An 18,577-nucleotide genomic window follows, 5' to 3' on the forward strand; every position below is an offset into this window, starting at 1 on the left:
GAGCACGGCCAGTTAACAGAGAAACTACGAAGGCAATCTTGTCTTGAGGAGAAAAAAAGTTTCCGGATCGAGCCTGAAAACCAGCGCACACTGTGCTAAGAAGCCCCGACATTTCGTAGGGTTGCCGTCAAACCTGTCAGGTGGTGTAAGTGGAAGAGGTCGAGGAGCGGGTGTAGAAGCCGGCGGGGGCGGAGCCGAAGCGGCAGCTCCAGCGTTACTTTCACTATTACTTGTAGGCGGCATTGCCGACAGGTGCGCTGAAATCTGTTGGACGGAAGCCTGTAACTGGAGTAAAGCTTGCCAGTGCTGATCCAAAACCGAGCGAAATTCCTCTTGCTCCGCTGGGTTCATGTTAAGTGGCTCAGTATTCTGTTAAGGATTCGGCCAGTGAAACCGAAACCAAGTAATGAACCCACTTGCAGGAGCCGATAGAGACAAGTCGTGATCCAAATACCGTAGACGAAGGAGAGAGCCGAGAGTCCAGGGGAAGCCAGTGATCCAAACAGGGAGAGAGTAGCCAAAGCCAGACCGTAATCCAAAACCGTAGACGAAGGAGAGAGCCAATAGTCCAGGGGAAGCCAGAGATCCAAACTGAGAGAGAGCAACCAAAGCCGAGCCGTAATCCAAAAAACGTAGTAAAAGGGGAGAAACCAAAGTCGGAACCAGAACAGTACGAAGAGGTAGAAGGCGTAGCGCAACTAAGTAGCTCGAAAGGAAAACCAATACTGAGCGAGGAGGTAGGGAAAGACTAGTGCTTAAATACAAGATGAGACGGAGGTGTGGTGGTGAAAGCGTACACTGATAGGTAGACTAATGAACTAAGACTACGCCTTCTTCTGCCTCTTTCGTTGCCGGGAGGCAGGGATCGTAACACACGGTCCTACAGCGATGAGTCCATTAGCAGCTTTTAATCCTACAGTCAGCTGAACAAGGTGTCAGATGTGGGGAAAAAGAAAGATCTTAATTTCTTCATGGAGCTTCAGATTACATAAGGAAAGCATTCTAGTCCGGGTCCTCCAGCAGCAGTAGTACTAATACAGTGACTGGATTCATCACCAGCTAAACAGTATGTTACAACTGTTGACATGGTATGTGTTACAACCATCGTCTGTCCTCATCAGAAGTCCTGTGCGCAATTCACAATATGAAGCCGATTAACCTGGCAGTATGTCTTTAGACTGGAGAGAAGCAACCCACACAAACTCGAGAAAACATACAAACTCCACACAGATAGCACCTCAGGTCTAGAATTCAACCCAGGGCCCCAGTGCTGCGAGGCAGCAATACTAACTAGTGCACTATCATGCCACCTGAATCACACATCTGAGACTGTCTGTACTGTATGATAGATGCTTTGTCAGCAGCACACAGGAGTTACACACGATTTCATGATGCTAAATATATGTTCAAAATATTGAACGCAAAAAGAGAGATAATATATTACCCTACATTTGCAGAGTCAAGATGATTAACAAATCAATTGGTTTACTTATCAGTCAATTGAAAACAAATCTGTGTAATAGAAGGCATCTCAGATGGGTTTTGTAAGTTAGCAGACTGCTGGGAACTACTGTAGGAAGGCCTTGTGAGACTTCCCGTATTTCATAAACACTGCGCAATGGTTTTACCATCAGGGCTCATGGATCAAGATTATCATGTCATGTCATTTGCCACAACGCTTTTTTACCATAGGGTGTTGTGGGAAGCTGGAGCCTATCCAACAAGCAACGAGCGCAAGTCAGGGTACACCCTGGACGGGGCGCTAGTCCATCACAGGACAGGATCAAGGTTGTCTTGGTTTTGAATGTTGATCCCAAAGATCCGTAGAGCAAGATCTTGAGGCGGCGCTTTGTTTTACAGATCCCCTCACCACCACCCAGATCACCACTACTACTGCCTCCGTGAGGCCCTGGTCAGCCACCGTTGCCAGTACAGCCAGTTCCTCCACCGCCCGCCCCCTGCCGCCCACCTCCCACCCCATCGGGGCCATCAACAAGGTGCCCGACCTGCGGCCCATCACCGCCACCATCCCCGTCACCCGCCGGCCCCCGCCGCCCTACCATGGCCCTGAGCAGCAGATGTGCGAGGCTCGTGTCGCCCGGGGGGTGCAGTGGCCCTCCACACAGAGGGGGGAGACAGTGGACAGACCCTGCCCGAAAGGGTCCCTCGGTGAGTGACTCAACCTTCCCGTTGTTCATGACTAGTTTCAAGTGTTTCCCCTGCCTGCTTGCTGAGAGGCTGGACCTCTTTACACAAAGAGTTGCATGTGTCTGGAGCAAACACAACTGCGTGTCCAGGGGATTGTTCAAGAAAACATTTGATGGGATCTGGCCTAAGACCACAAAGATGAATGAGCTGAATGTGCTGAATTATTGCAATTGCTTTCACCCCAAAATCTTTTGAGGGCAGGGTCAGGTTTTGGAGTCAGAATCAGGATCAGGTCTGTGCTTCAGCAATATATCTTTTTTATAGGTTGTAAAAAAAATCTGGAATCTTGGTATTATGTGTGTATGCGTTTTAGCATCAGGACTCAATTGTATTGTTGGCCTTAGGTCCCATACTTTAAGGAGCCTCAGATGTCTAAGCAAGGGGTACCCAGTCCTGCTCCTGGATACCCCACATCCATTAGGTTTTGGTTGTACCCATCTTAGTAATATGTAGTTGAACCTCAATGGATCCAGTAACAGGATACGTAAGAATTCCTGAGTTTTCCACTCTTAAACATAAGTTTAAGGGGTCAGATAAGTTCAGATGGAAGAAAAAAACAGTAGGCGTGGGAGTCCGCATGAGCAGAACTGGGAATTATAATATCTGTGTAATGATATTGTACTGTTTTCATGTTGTATTGTTGTTGGGAATATTGTATGTTTATGAACTCTTGATGTGCAAGACAAATCCCCTTAGGGAAAGTAAGGATCAGTTTGATTTGATTTGATTCCACCATCTTTAATTGATGCAACAAGTCTACTCAAAGGCTGGAAATTTGTGATTTACTTAAGAACTGCAGTTGTTAAAAAGCAACTTTTTGGTGTTTATGAACTGAAAACAATTAAAGACATTACATTAAGCCTATTATAAGGTTTATAAAGTTTTTTTTTTTATTTTACTGAATACTCAGTTAAAGGTGGACCACAACTCAGCAGGTGTGGGAGTCCTTAAGATCAGAATTGAGAGAAACTCTAAGCAACAATTTGACATTATGTCAAATCCCTGGGCAGAGGGGATGCAAAATGGAAGCAGAAGGCAAATGGAAGCAGGAGGTGAACTCGGACTGCTAGAGGTGGCTTGAAACATTCTACTGTGCTGTATCTATGCCAGTCATTGTGTGTGTGTGTTTCTTAATTGACAAATGATGCTGCACACAGGGGGGACAAGTTTCTTCCCAGAACCAATATTTTCCCTTGTAATGTCAGTCCTCTAAAAATGGCCAGTTTTAGACAAGTGACCTTCATCAAAGCCACACAACAATAATCTGTTGGTTGGTGTGAGATCAGTAGTAAGGTACACATATATGCATACTGTAACTTTGAGTTTTTTCTTGTTTCTCCATTCCAAGCATCACTCAGGGACTTTACTTGCATATCCTGTATTTTAGCCAGTCAGTACTTTATCATGTCCTTCAACAACCTCCTCTATATTTCAGGCTTATTCACCTGTTGTTGGAATAATTTGTTGTGTACCACCATTCTATGAGTACATTTCAGTCAAAATTTTCAAATGTTTTTCTTTAAATTATTTCTCAAAGCACTAATTAACACTGATGGGAATCAAATGAAAGAAAATATTTTGTCTTTCAAAGGCTTGGCCAGTTGAGCTGATTTCTTCAAAAAATATTTTGCCTTTAAGTATTTTTCTGTGAAAAGAGCATAAATAAAGTCAGCTAAGGCACACTTAGAAGGATGAGGTCTTTGTGGAATTTGAGACTGGATTTTTTTCTGTGTCCTTAGTTCTATTCTGTGTGTAGTGTGCTGTCACTTTGTCTCAGTTCAATACTATTTAACTGGTCCTGAGAAAATCACTCAAACTTTTTAAAAGATTTCTCAAAGCACATTTCTAGGAAGTATAGTGGGGAGGCCAAATAGTGTCGCACAATTTTCTGCAGCACTTTGGCAAAATATTAAGGACTGAAGTCTGTGAAAGACTGGTGCTTCTTAACTTAACTTCATACACTGTAGTGTAACTAGAAAAAAGTATTTCCAAAAGCAGATGTTACTAGAAAATAGTTCACCTGAAGGACAAACAGCAATCTTTTTCAAGAGCAACGAAGAACTGTAAGAAGTGAAATAAAACCATTAAGCAAATGAATTCAAATACTCTTTTCAATAACACACTGAGGCGCCTCAGAGAGAGATGTGCTTGTTAGATGCTTTATTTAAATCACATTAAAGAAGTTGTTTCTTTCAGCTGAGAAGTGTACACTGTATACGTTTAATTAAATGCAATAGTGCTGTTGAAAAGCACCAGATTTTCATATGAGGTTGCCTTGATTGATGTCTTTTGTTGGTCTAAGTCTGCACTACTCGCAGAACCTTCAGCCCTTTTTGGGAAATCATGCCGATACTGTATGTCTACCTTGGTTTTAGTTTTTTTGTGAAATCATTTTTATGTACAGGTACATTAAGCAAATGGAGTGGTCTTTTTAATGACGCTCGAAAAACTTAGCCAGTGAACACGGCCCTCCGAGAACTCTGTCAGCATGGCTCCTGGCCTCTGATTATAAATCTGTTTCCAAAAGGGGCTGATTATGAGTTTTGTAAGGTTGTTTCACCTAATGGAGACTTATGGGATTGCTGCTCATTGGCATGGTTTCTGCACTGCATTTCAAGTGCATTTAAATCAATGTACATGCATCTTCTTAATTTGAAACTTCCAGTTACTGTCTCATTAGGATTGTCCACTGATTCTTGTACCAGAGAGAGAGGAACACCTCCCTTACCTCCTTCTCAGTCGTATTTAAAAACATTTATGAGATATATAGTGGAATTATTGTACCTTTACTATGGTTTCCTATAGTTGTAAAGTGTGAGTGTGATGGCTGCATATTCTGAAAGTGTGTAGTCTGTATGCTAAAGAGTTTAAAGACTTCATGCCAGTTCACTTATCAATCAGTGTCGATATGCTGGAATCATAGGCAACCAAGTTATGGTGGTGACTAGCCTACCTGAAATTCCTGAGACATTTCAAGTCTTTCTCATTCGCAACATTTATTGTCTCTTATTCAGTTCACCTGGTGTTTATTACAATCAAGTCTTCAGATTCAGTAATTTCCATATGAAAGAGAATGTCCTGTGTCCTGATAATTCTGAAAATAGTTCTGAAAATGGTCAAGAATAAAACACCCCATGTCAGAAAGCACAAAATAGCCACCTTCACTGAATTTTACATGCTGATAAATCAAATATTTCCAATGCCCTATCAAATCTGTAAATTTTTCTGATTCTTATCGTTGGCAAGAAATGCAGATACATTTCCTAAAGGAAACTGCTGTACATGGATTTATTGAAAAACTGAAATATGGACAGAACACAGGACATTCTCTTTCATATGGAAATTACTGAATCTGAAGACTTGATTGTAATAAACACCAGGTGAACTGAATAAGTACCTTTATACAGTACATTGATACTGTACATTGATAATTACCTTCATATAGTCTTTTGCTTGACTGAATGTAAGAAAATCAATAGGTCTAACTTGCTTTTTTTCTTGACAATGAAACTGCAGAGCAATACCTTTCATAAGCATTATGATGTATTATATTTTTGTATTGTAATTGTTTTAAGTCTGCCGGGATAAAGGCATCAGCCAAATGAACAAAAAATAAAAAATAGTAAGCAAAACAAAATGATCTCATCCTCTGGGGCTCTTTATAAAACACGATTTGCTTACTGTCGGAAAAAAACATCAACGCTTGATTTAAGAATCGGAAATATAAATAAATTATAGCATTAACATTATAACATTTAATCCATGCAATACTTTCTGTTTACATCTACTCATTTTGTGAGTAAAAATACCGGAAAATGCACAGGAAAGAGTAAATGTTCTAATGTAAGTCAAATAAACATGATTTACAACAATTTGCTTTGGTGCTCTGAGCATGTGTATGCACTGGCTTCTCTGAAATCCCCTGATAAAAAATTTCTCCTTCCTTTCATTTTTAAAGTGCCATCACACTCAAATCAAAAAAGGAAACTAATTTGAGAAACTCGCCTATCCAGTATTCTGTTTCGCATCCTAATCCAGAAACAGAAGTCCCATTTATTGCTAATACCTATTTGTTTCCAGGTTTAGAAATGTGCCAGTCAAAGTTTTGATTATTTTCAATCAAAGCACGACCCTAATGTGACCAGAATGCTTATATGAAAGGAATGTTATATACAGACAGGTTTAGAAGAATGAGATCTATTTGCTCTTGATCAAGGGAGACAGTGGGGGGATTTTAGTATTCAATACTTATTTGCCAAAGAAGGACAGGAGAAAATAAAGAGCTAGTAAATTTAGAGATGAAACAAGGAGTTGAGTGTCTGGTGCAGACTTCATAAATGTGTTCAAACCCCTTTCACTGGTCTCCTTCAAGAAAAAATCTGACAGGACCCTGGGGTCATTGAACCGCAATGACCTGTTGATTAAGTAAGATCCTGACATCATTTCAGGTCAGGTTGTTATTTGTAAATTTGTAGAAGTAGTGAAAATCTGTGACCTTTCTGCATCATCAGAGTGATGTAGTCCTGCACCTGCACCTGAATTGGATAAAGCTATCATGCAAGAGTAGCCTTGCAGACACCATTGCAAATGCAGCATAGAGTGTTGCAGTTCCACCTGGTGTGCTGTGAAGTTCTGCATTTGTCCCGTTGAAACTGGTTCTGTCCAACAGTTGAATCACTCTGCTTTTCCTAAATGTCTTTCCAGCTCTGTTGCGCTTTTTGAGCACAGCTGAGTCTGATTTTCTGGCACAGAGACAAAAGCTAAATGAAAATGAATTTGCTTTAAGGAAGCTAATTAGTTTGCGTGTGATGTACTGTACATCAACATCTTCGCTGAGTGAAAGTGAATCAAGTTCATCCAGGGCTGCAAACATGAGATGCTTGAGCATCCGTAGTTCTGTGCACATTTACATTTCAATTTGCGATTGCTTGTATTGAAGCCAAAGCACAATTTGCAAGCTTGTTTTGTTACTTAAATGACACATATAAGCCAGCTCCAAGAGGTTAGTTCCTTGTAAAATAGCTCAAGAATTCAACCAAAGACAGCTGATCATATATATTTTGCATTAAAGGGGTACTCAGTTACATCTGACATGTCATGCCTTGCTTCCTTTGTCAAATTGTATGGTGCTTGTTTTGTTTTTTTGTGATTTTTCTTTTGATATTTCAAATAAATCTCCCATCTTCAGTCAAGAGCTTGATCCAAGCTGTAGGCTCTTGTTTGGATTGCTGTGATTCACCATGAAAAGTTATTAGTAGCAATGAGTGCAACCAGCTTCAGTGAACGGATATTATTTATACATTCATGATCTTGGATTGGAAAGCTTGATCAAAATTTGAGTGTCTCTAGATGCAGTGAAAGTGTTATTAGCTGGGAGAGCATGGAAATGACTTCCCAGTTGGAACAATCTTCAGATCTCAAATCATGTAGAAAACCAGCGGAAGCAGTGAATACAATATGCAATTCCAAACACCATTCCCCTCATCACAGCCCCAGATGAAGAAGATTCTGCTGGAAGCATGTTGGATGGGATTGGGCTATAAATATTTCACTCTTGTGGGACACATACTGATCAGCTTCTCAGTGCAGGGTTAAAATATTTTAAGCAATGAGTGTTTGAAAGTTGCATCAGGGATGTTTGTCTCATGCTCCATGATTTTGCCATGTGCTTGTCTGCAGGTGACTAGGGGTCAAATGAATGGCCTGTCCAGAGTGAGCAGTTAGTGGCATAGCCCGGATCTGAACCAGGGATCTTCAGACTGTAGCGTCCAGCCTGTACCATAGCAGGCTCAAGACAGTAAAGACCCTTAAGGGAGGTGTGAGATCCTGCTTTTCTCTCTGATCCCCTGAAGCCTGACAGAGAGAGAAAGCGGGAATCTTTGAGAGCTGAATTTCCAGAAGGCAGTCGCCTACAGTCCCAGCCTATTTGAAGAGCTATTTCAGTCTCTCTCGGTTGCTTTTTCTGTCATCACAGGCTGTTCTCCCCCCCCCCCCTCCTTTTCTTTATCATCCAGGCACTTTTATTTTTTTTTCTCCACATCTGTGAGAGTCCCTGCAGGACATGAGCGCAAATGTAAGCATGGCTGGATTGCGGAAAGATCCTACGCATTCTAAACATAGTTCAGCCTCCGAGACAACGCAGAGGAGAGAGCAGTGGGACTCGAATCTCTGGTTTTTAAAAGGCATTCAAACAGCTCCAAAGCCCTGGTTGGACTGCAGCCTAATTTTGGGGATGAATCCAGTAGCTGAACTGTATCATGCAACCCCCCTATCACCACCCAGAGAAACAGATAAGACTATGATTGCTTAGCTGGGAGGCATTTTGTATAAAATATACTGACAAGCCAGAATTATTTTATCTTTGAGCATTTTCTGTGCAGTGTGAGCGGGTGTTCCCTGAACACAGCCCCAGACAGCTCTCTAGAAGACAGCAGAGGAAATGTCTGTCTCCCACTTGCTTTCAGCTTCCTATAGACTGGAATGAGTTACCTTTTCTAGAACTTTAATTAAAATCGTATGCGTCTTTCTCAGAGAAGAAGAGAGAAAGAAGCTCCTGCATTTTCTCAGTTCCTTCTCTATTACCAACATTCTGTAGTACATAATGAACCCCCCCCCCAGTTCTTTCAAAGAAATATCAAAATGGGCCGCTCATGTGAAGACAGAGCTGTGTAAGTGCAGATGAGGTAACCTGATGCACTTATCTGCTCACAGATGGAATCATTCATGCATTGTGCTCTTTTTCCAAAGTGGACAGGGTTTAAAGTACAAAACGTTGTATCTCCATTTCCTTAATCAAATGTGGGATTATACAAACATTTCAGTCTATTTTTTTTAAAAAGGATCAGCGATCCTTGAGTAGCCGAGTAGCTTTTGTCAAGTAAAAGGCTCCTGGCTGGGTTGAAGAGGTTTAGAGCCTGGAAATACAGATTTAGTACAGTATGTGCTAGCTGAGGACAGTGATTGTAGGAGACTTCGGCAAAGTGAGGATCTCCCAGACACAGGGGCATGACACTACTGGGACTGAATTCATGGGATGTTCATACAAAGGTAGTAATACACATGTACAGTATGTGTGTGTAAGAGACTCACGTTTATCAAGGACAGCTGAGAATCATAAAATTGGAGCAACTGATCAGGCCTCACAGATCATGTCTGGGATGAAATATATGTGCCAGACCAGATGAGGCCATTCAGCAAGATTAAAGCTGCCCAAATGAATCCAATGAGGTTAAAGATGCAATACTATCACTATAAATTCTATTAATGTCTGATCCAACAATCAGGCTTGCCCTAATGTGTTTATATATGAGACATTAAGTAGAAGAATCTGAAAAACCCACCTGTTTTACCTTAGCAATCTATGATACATTTAGAGCCAGTTAGCACTTTAAATACACTGTTTTAAAATTCAAGAAACTCCTGCATTAGAGAAAATTGAAGGATGAGTGTGCAGTTTTTTTATAGAATTATTGAAATATAATGACAATTCATTACATTTATATCCCATTTTAATCCCCCATGATCCCCCACCTGTGAAATACGACAGCTATTCTGTGCCAACAGAATCTTAACCAATCAGATTAGACAAGTGAGAAAAACAAGGCTGTGCAAGTTCAGAGTGGAATTTGGCCAGCACAACATGATTAACACCCCTACTCTTTGAAGTAATGCCACAGTGCCGTAGGATTATTAATGACCAAATAACCAGAACCTCAGTTTAATATCTCATCTGCAGGTCATCATGTGTTATAGCAACGTGTCTCCAGTCACCATACTGGAACATTGGCTTGGAAATTCTGGTCCAGAGGTAGACCACCAGCAACTGGTCACCAAGGCCACTAACATTAACTGCTGTGACTCCTGGGTCAACATACAGTAGCCCTGCCATCAGTCCATTTCCATATGTGATTTCGAGCTTGTTACTTTTTTTTATCAAATATCCTGATTACAAACCACAAACCGCACCAGTAGCTGCTGTAGCAATATGAGCACAGGAGTAACCTGTTGAAAGAAATTGTATGTGAGAATTTTGTTCTGGTCTTTTGAAGAAAAAAAAAGAAAAAAGGCTGCTGTCCTGTGCAATTTCACAGCTAGGAAACCAACAAACAGGTCACGGCAGCAATCTAAACCAGAGGCAATAACAGCATGAACCCACACCTCTGGATCCCCTCTCTTTGCGCTGCTGACGTCTGACTGGGTTTGACATTTGAAAACACAAAACTGGATGAAAACAGCTTGATCTCCCACCTGAACAAACAGACCACAAGCAGAGTAAAAGATTTTCCATTTACCTCCCAGAAAATACTGATGGGAGGGGGAGAGGGATTGCAAAATTACATCTTATAAACTACAAATGAGCCTCCTTAGACATTTAATTTGAAATACGGAATAAGGGGTTCTGGATGTCAAGAGACAGGCCTTTGATTGTAGCAGCAAGCTGTGTCTCTGCTCCTCTTGTTTAAAGCAAGCCCTGTTTTGCCTGGATTCAAATTCCCGGCGAGAAAAGGATTTTCGTTTTGCACTCTCATTTCTTATTTGAAAAACCATTTGTTCCCCCACAAAGCAGCAGGTCTGAACACAAAAAGGACAGGGGCAGGGGGGTGATTTTGCTGAAGTGGTCAGGCAAGCTGAAAAGCAATTATATCCCAACTGAGGCAGGATTACTTCAGAACTGTATCTCATTTCCCTGGTAACTGCCAGTGCCAAGCTTGCTCAATAGTGTTATTATATGATATTTGGGCTATGATAATCTACTGTAGGTCTGTGGTAATGTCTATATTTTCCCAATAATCACTGTACATTATCTACTTCAAGTTAACTGTTTTCAGTAGACAGGTGACGCTATTATAAATTGAGACAGTATTAGTGTCCTTTCAGGGTACAACCAAAAAGACTTGTGGCGCAAGCCAGATCTTGACTAAATATTACAACCCACTTAACTAGGAGAGAGCTTTGTGTCAGGAATGACAGTGGAGACCAGTTAGAGTCACAGGCCTTCAGACAAGAGCCTGTGATGCAATGTGGTGCACCTCTTCAAGCCACTTTGAACCAGAGAATCTTATAACTGTATACAGTTCGGAAAATACAAATTAAGGGTATCACAGAGTGCTGACATCCTTTAATGGATTTTGTGACCAAGCAATTGACTCAGGGGTCCACTGGGGTTCCTTCCTGAGTTCCCCTCTGAGTTCTAGCTCTCTGATATCTTGGTGAGCTAATTATTTGCTTAGTTGAACAAACATAGCTGTTTGTAGCCTCCTGTTTTCAAGTTTATGGTTCAAAAAGCACAAGAACCCAGACCCTTTCCAAGCTTACAATCTTGGAAAATTCAAATATCCATCCATTTATTTTTTATAACCGCTTTAGCCAATATAGGGTTGAGATGGAGCCACAGCCTATCCTAGCTAACAATGAGCCCAAAGCAGGGTACACCCTGGACAGGACGCCAGTCCATCACAGGGCAGACACACAGACACAAACAAAGGCACACGCTCACACCAGGACTAGTTTTCCCAGAAGCCAATTCAGTATGTATGGACTGTGGGAGGAAACCAGGGCACCCAACGTAACCCATTTAATGCGGGGAGATCACACTCCACACAGATAGCTTTCCAGGAATTGAACCAGGGCCCCAGCTTTGTGAGGCAACAAAGCTAACCAGTGCACCACCATGTCCCGTACATTCAGATATATCTACATCCACATAAGTTTACATTATATGGCAGTTACGATTCATTTTCAATTCAGATTTTGTATAGTGCCTTTCACAATAAGTTGTCACAGAATGCCTTCACAGTGATTAGCACAGACTGTACAGACAGGATTATTCAGTACAATTAATCAAAAGGAAATCAGTGGAAGTGGAAGCGTGGTATTTTATAGAATTATATAACAGTGTATCCATCACCAGATGGTGAAACCATCAAGCACAGAGGAGAGAACAAAAAAAATCCATATGGAGAAACTTTTTTTTTGTACTAGACAAAAGACACAGCACTATATGAATTCCTGTCTTTCAGACGAGGTTTAATAAACAAGACCTGTTCACACAATTGACATCGAAGATCCCATTATGCTTCTTACAAAAGGCGTGGTCTTAACATTGGTCTGATGCCTGGACCAAAAAAAAACAGTGTTTCCTGCTGTTTCCTGCCCTGTCTTCTCCATTAGGGAGGGGGGTAGTTGAAGAATATAAGAAAGGTTGCAAATGAGAGCAGATCATTTGTTCATTTTGCTTATTAGATTGTTCCAAAGATCGTGTTTGTCTGTTTCTTAAAAGATCTGTGGGAATCTCCTTCAGTGATTTGTTCCAGATCCCCTCAACCCTTTGTTTAATAAAATGTTTTTTTTTTTATATTTGGATATATTTATCTTTGGAAAAACATGTGGTCTTAAGTTCTTAATCTACTGTTAGTCCTGAAGTAGCCATCTGTGTTGAGTTTAAATTGTTTGTTCCAGTCTCTTCCATTCAGCACTAGAGGGATTAAGTTCTTTAACTTGTACAGTATGTGTAATTACATTCCTGAAAGACCAGAAATTAATTTAAAGGGATGTCTTACCTAGGCAGGCTAAATAAGAGTAACTACTGTACATCATCTGTCTGGTACTGCAGGCCTCCTGAAAAGTTCACCGGTCTTCTGAAGAGTTAAACTGTGAAACGTTAGAGGCACTTAGCACATTTTACTGGAGAAAGAGTCGAAGATTGCACAGACACCCCTTGCCAGTTCATTTCTGTTTAGCAACAGTGACGAGGAAGAAGGGAAACTGTTAGCAGTCCGTCTGAGGTGACATGAGATTGATTCACAGACTGAGAAAGCTCTGCTTCAGCTGGGACTCTGGGGAGCTGGGGAACACAACACAAAAGTGTTTATTTTGAGTACAGCAGTCTAAAAGTGTACTAGTGCTTTTCTTTCAAAATTGTTTTGCGCAGCGGTGTGGGGAAATTGGGCCAGCGACGTTCTGCAGAAGTCTCAGCAGTGGGCAAGGCCTTTTTAAAGTAAAATATTGACATTAGATGCTTGTTTCCCATTGCTATTAACGTCTGGCCAATGGTATCAATGGTAACATGGTATCTTCTTTTCAGCTTGCAATCTTGTAAATACCATCTGATCTCCAGACAATGCAAAAAAATGAAATCTTTTATTTTGGACCCACCTTATATCTGATCAGAATTGCTTTGCCATTAACAAAAATTAATCAGTAATGAGAATACTGCTCTCTCATTTGGCATGGCGTTTCTACTATCTGTCCTTCAATGGAAAAGTAAAGCTCAGCCAATCTTTACAAGTCATTTTAGCTATTATGCTGTAAAAGCTTGTAAATTAAGACCAGTTCGCTGTGTTTAGGTAGCTCAGCTATCCTGGATTACTAAAGAATGTTAGCCTTGATTAGACAAAGTCTTACTCTTATCACTTCAATGATAATATGTAAACATTAAAAGTAAGGCTGTCATTATCATCTTAAATAGATGTCAGTTGATTATGTAGTGGAAAGGAGAAAAGCTGTGAGAGATACTGAAAATCAGAAGCTCTAATTAGAATTCAGTCCTGATATGTTTCTTCCCGTTAGTGGTTTAGCTGGAGTTAGCCGTACAAGTGGAAATGGCATCAGATTCCACTGTAACAGGATGGGGAACAAGAAGGAAAAATTGATTTAAACTGCATTGGATTTAATAACAGCAATATGGAGTGTGTGGCTCACCCCCTCCTCTGTGAATTTTCACAACTCCCATCTGGGAGATGCCTCTGTGCCCGTAGGTGTACCAGTTATAGACTTAGGAAATCTTTCATCTCCTCTGCAATTTCATTCTCAAACAATGTAAAATAAGTCACTTATCTCCTGAAACACTGTAGTGCTGAACTCTTTGTGGGTGATGTTTGTTTCTGTCAAATTGTTGTGCTAGATTCTGCTGCAAAAACCGTTTTCCCCTTAAGGGACTAATAAAGTTTTACCTGAACTGAGCTGAGTTTTAAAAAGAACAAAAGACAGGTCTGCGCTTCACCTCTGAGAGTGCATTTAGTGTGGTTCTCTGTGCGGTTCGTTCACAGCCACCAGGAAGCGACAGTGCACGTCTGGAGCTTCTGCGTCTCTCAGTGGGTAACTGAGCTTGACTTGACGCTAATCTGTGCCCAACACTCTCACGCTCTCTCTCACCAGTTCCCTCACCCCTGTGAAGACAGTCAGCAATCGGTTACTGCCTGCTCACACTCTCACTGATCCCACATCCCCAGCTTGCTAATGATAGCAATGAGATCTGTAGGGTAACATGGGGTGTTACATTTAACCATGTTCCACTCAGATACTCTGTCGTCTCCTCTAACTCCACTATCACAAGGCGCAAGGACATCTTACAGTTAGCCAGGCTGTATCATTTCAAGGAGATTACTGTTTTATTATTTAAGAGTACTGTTGTATGTTTCAGAACTGGTTGTCTGTCTTGTTATGTCCTATTCCAGGTGTTGAGAGACACTGAATGGTTTAATTCTGCTTAGCTTCCCTGACAAACTAAAAGATTAAACTTAACCTCTGTCACAAGCAACTGCAAAAATATGTGGGAACATTATGCAAAATGTTATTTATTGGAATGACAGTAGGCCTCTGTGTGTTGCGACAATTTGATAACTTGTAGTCCGTGCAGCTGGGTGTGTATTGATATATGTGGTTAATTACAGAATGTGCAGACAAGGATGAAAATCATTTGGGTGTGTGAGGGGTGCTAACAAGGCTGTGTGGTATCATAGGAATCTGCTGAAAGCTTGCGAACATACCTACCCTGTGATAAAAGTTGTGTTACTCAATCCTTTAGAGCTGGGTATGTAAAATCTGTAGTCAAGTTTAATAAATGTGAAGACACTATAAAAACATAGAAAAGTGCTAGTAAAGTAAGGTAAATCAGTATAAGAACAAAGAACAAAACCATGGAAGCATAATAAAAAACTCACCTATTTTCTCCTATTTACAGTATATCAATATAGAAATAGGCCTCTATAGCATATTTCCTCTAAAGTCTATTCTTTCAACTAAGTGACTTGATAGTGTGTTCCATGGTCTTACAGCTCCTTGAGTAATGAAAAGTTTTCTCTTACCAGAAATCACCGCAGTTCATTTCTAGGACAGACCATTCTGCTCCTGATAACTGATTTGATGTGAATTCTGTTGAACCACTTTAAAAACTGGAACTATCAACTCCCAATGATCCACTCTGATTTCACAACTAGCAAAACTGTTTGTGTTCCCTGGAGGTTCCAGCTCCATCTGTGTGTTGGAGTTAAAAATGAAGGTTTACTTTGATTTTCTCAGTCTGCTTCAGAATTTTGAATTCCCTGGTAAACTTCATTGTGCATTTCCAAAGTGAAGTGATTCCGGTTGATTTATCATGTCTGTGTTGCACATACCCTTTACCTGGGGTCATGGATTCCCTCCATCCATTTTCTAACCAGTTTATCCAATTCAGGTTTGTAGGGGAGCCGGAGCCTATCCCAGCATGCAAGACGTATGACAACCTTGATAGGACACCAGTCCATTGCAGGGCATATACAAACAAAAACACAGACACTCACATCAGGGCCAGTTTTACTGAAGCCACTTAATTTACTTGTATGTTTTTTGACTGTAGGAGGAAACCAGAGCACCCAGAAGATACCCATACCAGCATAGGGAGTACTTACAAACTCCACACAGATAGCACCCCAGGTCCAGAACTGGGTCCAGAATTGAGCCCAGGGCTGCAGCGCTGCCAAGTAGCAACACTAACCACTGCACCAACTCCCTTCCCTGTCTACACTATTAACACTTACTGTAGTTGTCTTAATGATTCTGCATTTTCATCTTCTATCCAGATAACAGCAAGTATTTAAAAATGGTATAATAGGACTGGATTGATGTCATCTGACAATTTTAAATTTTTGAAACAATATCTCACAAAACCTAAATTCACCCATGATGCTAGAAAACTACCAGTTTTTAACACACAAAACATTAACCAGTGTTTGTAATGGACAATTTTGATATACACCAATGCTACAGGACCCAATATAAAATACAGTCAGATTGGCAAACCAAGCTACAAGATGCCACAATTAAATGAATAGGAATGGACTTATCCATCAGTGGGCAAAGCGTGGCTGGTTTGAGGAGCATGGCTGGAGCAAACTGCGGGTCTCTGTGCCCTTGAAAACCACTGCCAAACCCATCAACCCCTGAACTGGAGGCACATCCAGTTCCTCATCAATATCTCAGCTGAAAGGGATTCTGCTGAATGAAGAGAATGAATGAATGAGGCTGGGATGCAAATATTTGAATTCATAATGTGTGCTTTGTTTTTTAGCTGATCTTTAATCTTGCTGGGACTCAATGGGAGTCCCTTAATTTCATTCTTCTCTCTGAGAGTACTTCCCTACATGTTGTCCAAACTGCTTGATTACATTTGGACGGATCACAATCTCTGCAGTATCCCAGTTTCCTGACTCTTATTTTTTTCCCTCTCTTTTTCTCTTCCTGGTTTCCCCCTCTTTTCTACTGTCTCATTCCCCCATGACTGTCTGTTCCCGTTCACTCTCCATCCTCTCGCTGTCTTCTTTGCTCTTTCTTAACCCTCCCATCCTCTCCCCCTGCTCCCTGTCTCTGTCTCTTATAGGTATTGCATCATTCCAGTGCCTGTCATCTCCAGTCATGTGGAACCCACGGGGTCCTGACCTCAGTAACTGCACCTCACCTTGGGTCAGCCAGGTTGCACAGAAGGTATGGCTCCTTCTGAGCTACTTATACTGCTATGTAAACCTTTGACTACGGGTTTATCCAGATTCTGGTTTTTCTATCAGACAACACATAAAATGAGTAGGAAGTTTGTCCATTTTGGTATGCTAACCTGCCACAATATATAATAATAGTGTGCTTTATGAGTTACAAATTTTGATCAAAGAAATTTGATTTGTCCTTCCTCGATGTCTACCATGATTCCTAAGGTATGTAAAGCAATAGCACACCAGGCATTTTCATTATCATATGGGGAAAAGATTGATGTAAACAATCTCACCGGGGATGTTGCTGGAGGAAACCACTGACTTCGTTAAAGTGTCAATTCAGACAGCCTCCACATCCAGACAATGGCTGTTGGCAGTCACAAGAAGCTGCTGAACCAAGAGAACAATGAGAAGATCCCTGAACATTCTTAAATGTCCCCAGACATTTATGAACACTTTCTGGAATGAGTGCTATGACATGTTGTAGCTATCATCACTAGCAGAGGTGGACTGATCCACTATGTAGGGTATTTCCTACTTATCTGGTAGGACAAAATATACTGATGGAAAAAGAAATGCAACACCTCCTCCTCCACATGCTGGCCCTCCCATTTGAGTGGAGCAGGCTGAAGAGTGACTCATCCATGAAGAGGACCTGATGCCACTGCTGACGAGTCCATCATAGCCTCTGTCTGGCCCAGGCCAGTCAGGTGTGATGTCTAGGAGGTGTGAGCAGAGAGCCTCTGACAGGTCGCTTTGCTCTAAGGCCAGCAGCATGGAGCCTCACTGTCCTGTAACTGATTCGGGCATTGCGTCTGCCGGCAGTTTCAGTAGCGGTGTGGGTGGCAGATCTGAAACGATCTCTCATCACATCACACGGTCCTGCTCTGGTGTGGTCACTCGAGGGCGACAGGATCTTGGACAGTCATCTGTCCTGCCGGTCTGCTGAAACCTTCTCTGCAGTCGGGACCACAGTGGAGCAGCTTACTCCATAGTGTCTGGCAACGCTGGCACATGACATGCCTGCCTGCAGCATGCCAATGGCTCTCTGCTTGCTTCTGGTGACATTCGAGGCATTATGGAATGCACAGAAAACTGACTAAGTGTGGCCTTTTTCTTGCAGTGACCTAAGCTTTGAATTAAGGCCTTTTTAAAGGTGACCTGATCAGGCATTGTTCCACCTAGACCTCGTTGAGTAAAGGTGCACCTAATGAGTTTTCGTGTGATTGGCAAGTTGCAATGCCTCACTGCACAAGCTGTATTGCTGGTCAGAGGGCTTAAAACAAATTGACAACTTTTTGTAAAAGTATATAAGCTATAACTATAGTATTGTTATTCCAGAAAATGTTGTGTTTCTTTTTTCCATCAGTATATATGATACAACATCCATCCATTTTCTATTTTCTTTAATTAAGGGTTGCGGGGGAGCCCTAGCCTATCCTGGCAAGCAACAAGCACAAGGCAGGGTACACCCTGGACAGAACTGCAGTCCATCATGGGAACACACACAAACAAATACACACGTACACTCACACCTAGGGTCAATTTTCCCAGAAGCCAATTAACCCACCAGTATGTCTTTGGAATCTGGGTATGATACTACAGTGAACTTTAAATTTAAAAAGAGA

At 41.4% G+C, this 18,577-nt stretch overlaps 1 protein-coding gene across 2 annotated transcripts in view; it reads left to right on the forward strand.

The window, feature by feature from the left end:
* The window catches only part of LOC148820883 (adhesion G protein-coupled receptor L1-like), a 200,631-nt gene that overhangs the window by 128,320 nt on the left and 53,734 nt on the right, over positions 1-18,577 (forward strand). For both annotated transcript variants that reach the window (XM_088932204.1, XM_088932205.1), the window contains 2 exons: positions 1,861-2,169; positions 16,844-16,947. In XM_088932204.1, the coding sequence (XP_088788330.1) occupies positions 1,861-2,169; positions 16,844-16,947 (413 nt within the window). The remainder of the gene's footprint in view (positions 1-1,860; positions 2,170-16,843; positions 16,948-18,577) is intronic.

The sequence above is a fragment of the Atractosteus spatula genome, chromosome 14 (assembly GCF_055471065.1).
Source record: "Atractosteus spatula isolate fAtrSpa1 chromosome 14, fAtrSpa1.hap1, whole genome shotgun sequence".
Lineage (NCBI taxonomy): Eukaryota > Metazoa > Chordata > Actinopteri > Semionotiformes > Lepisosteidae > Atractosteus > Atractosteus spatula.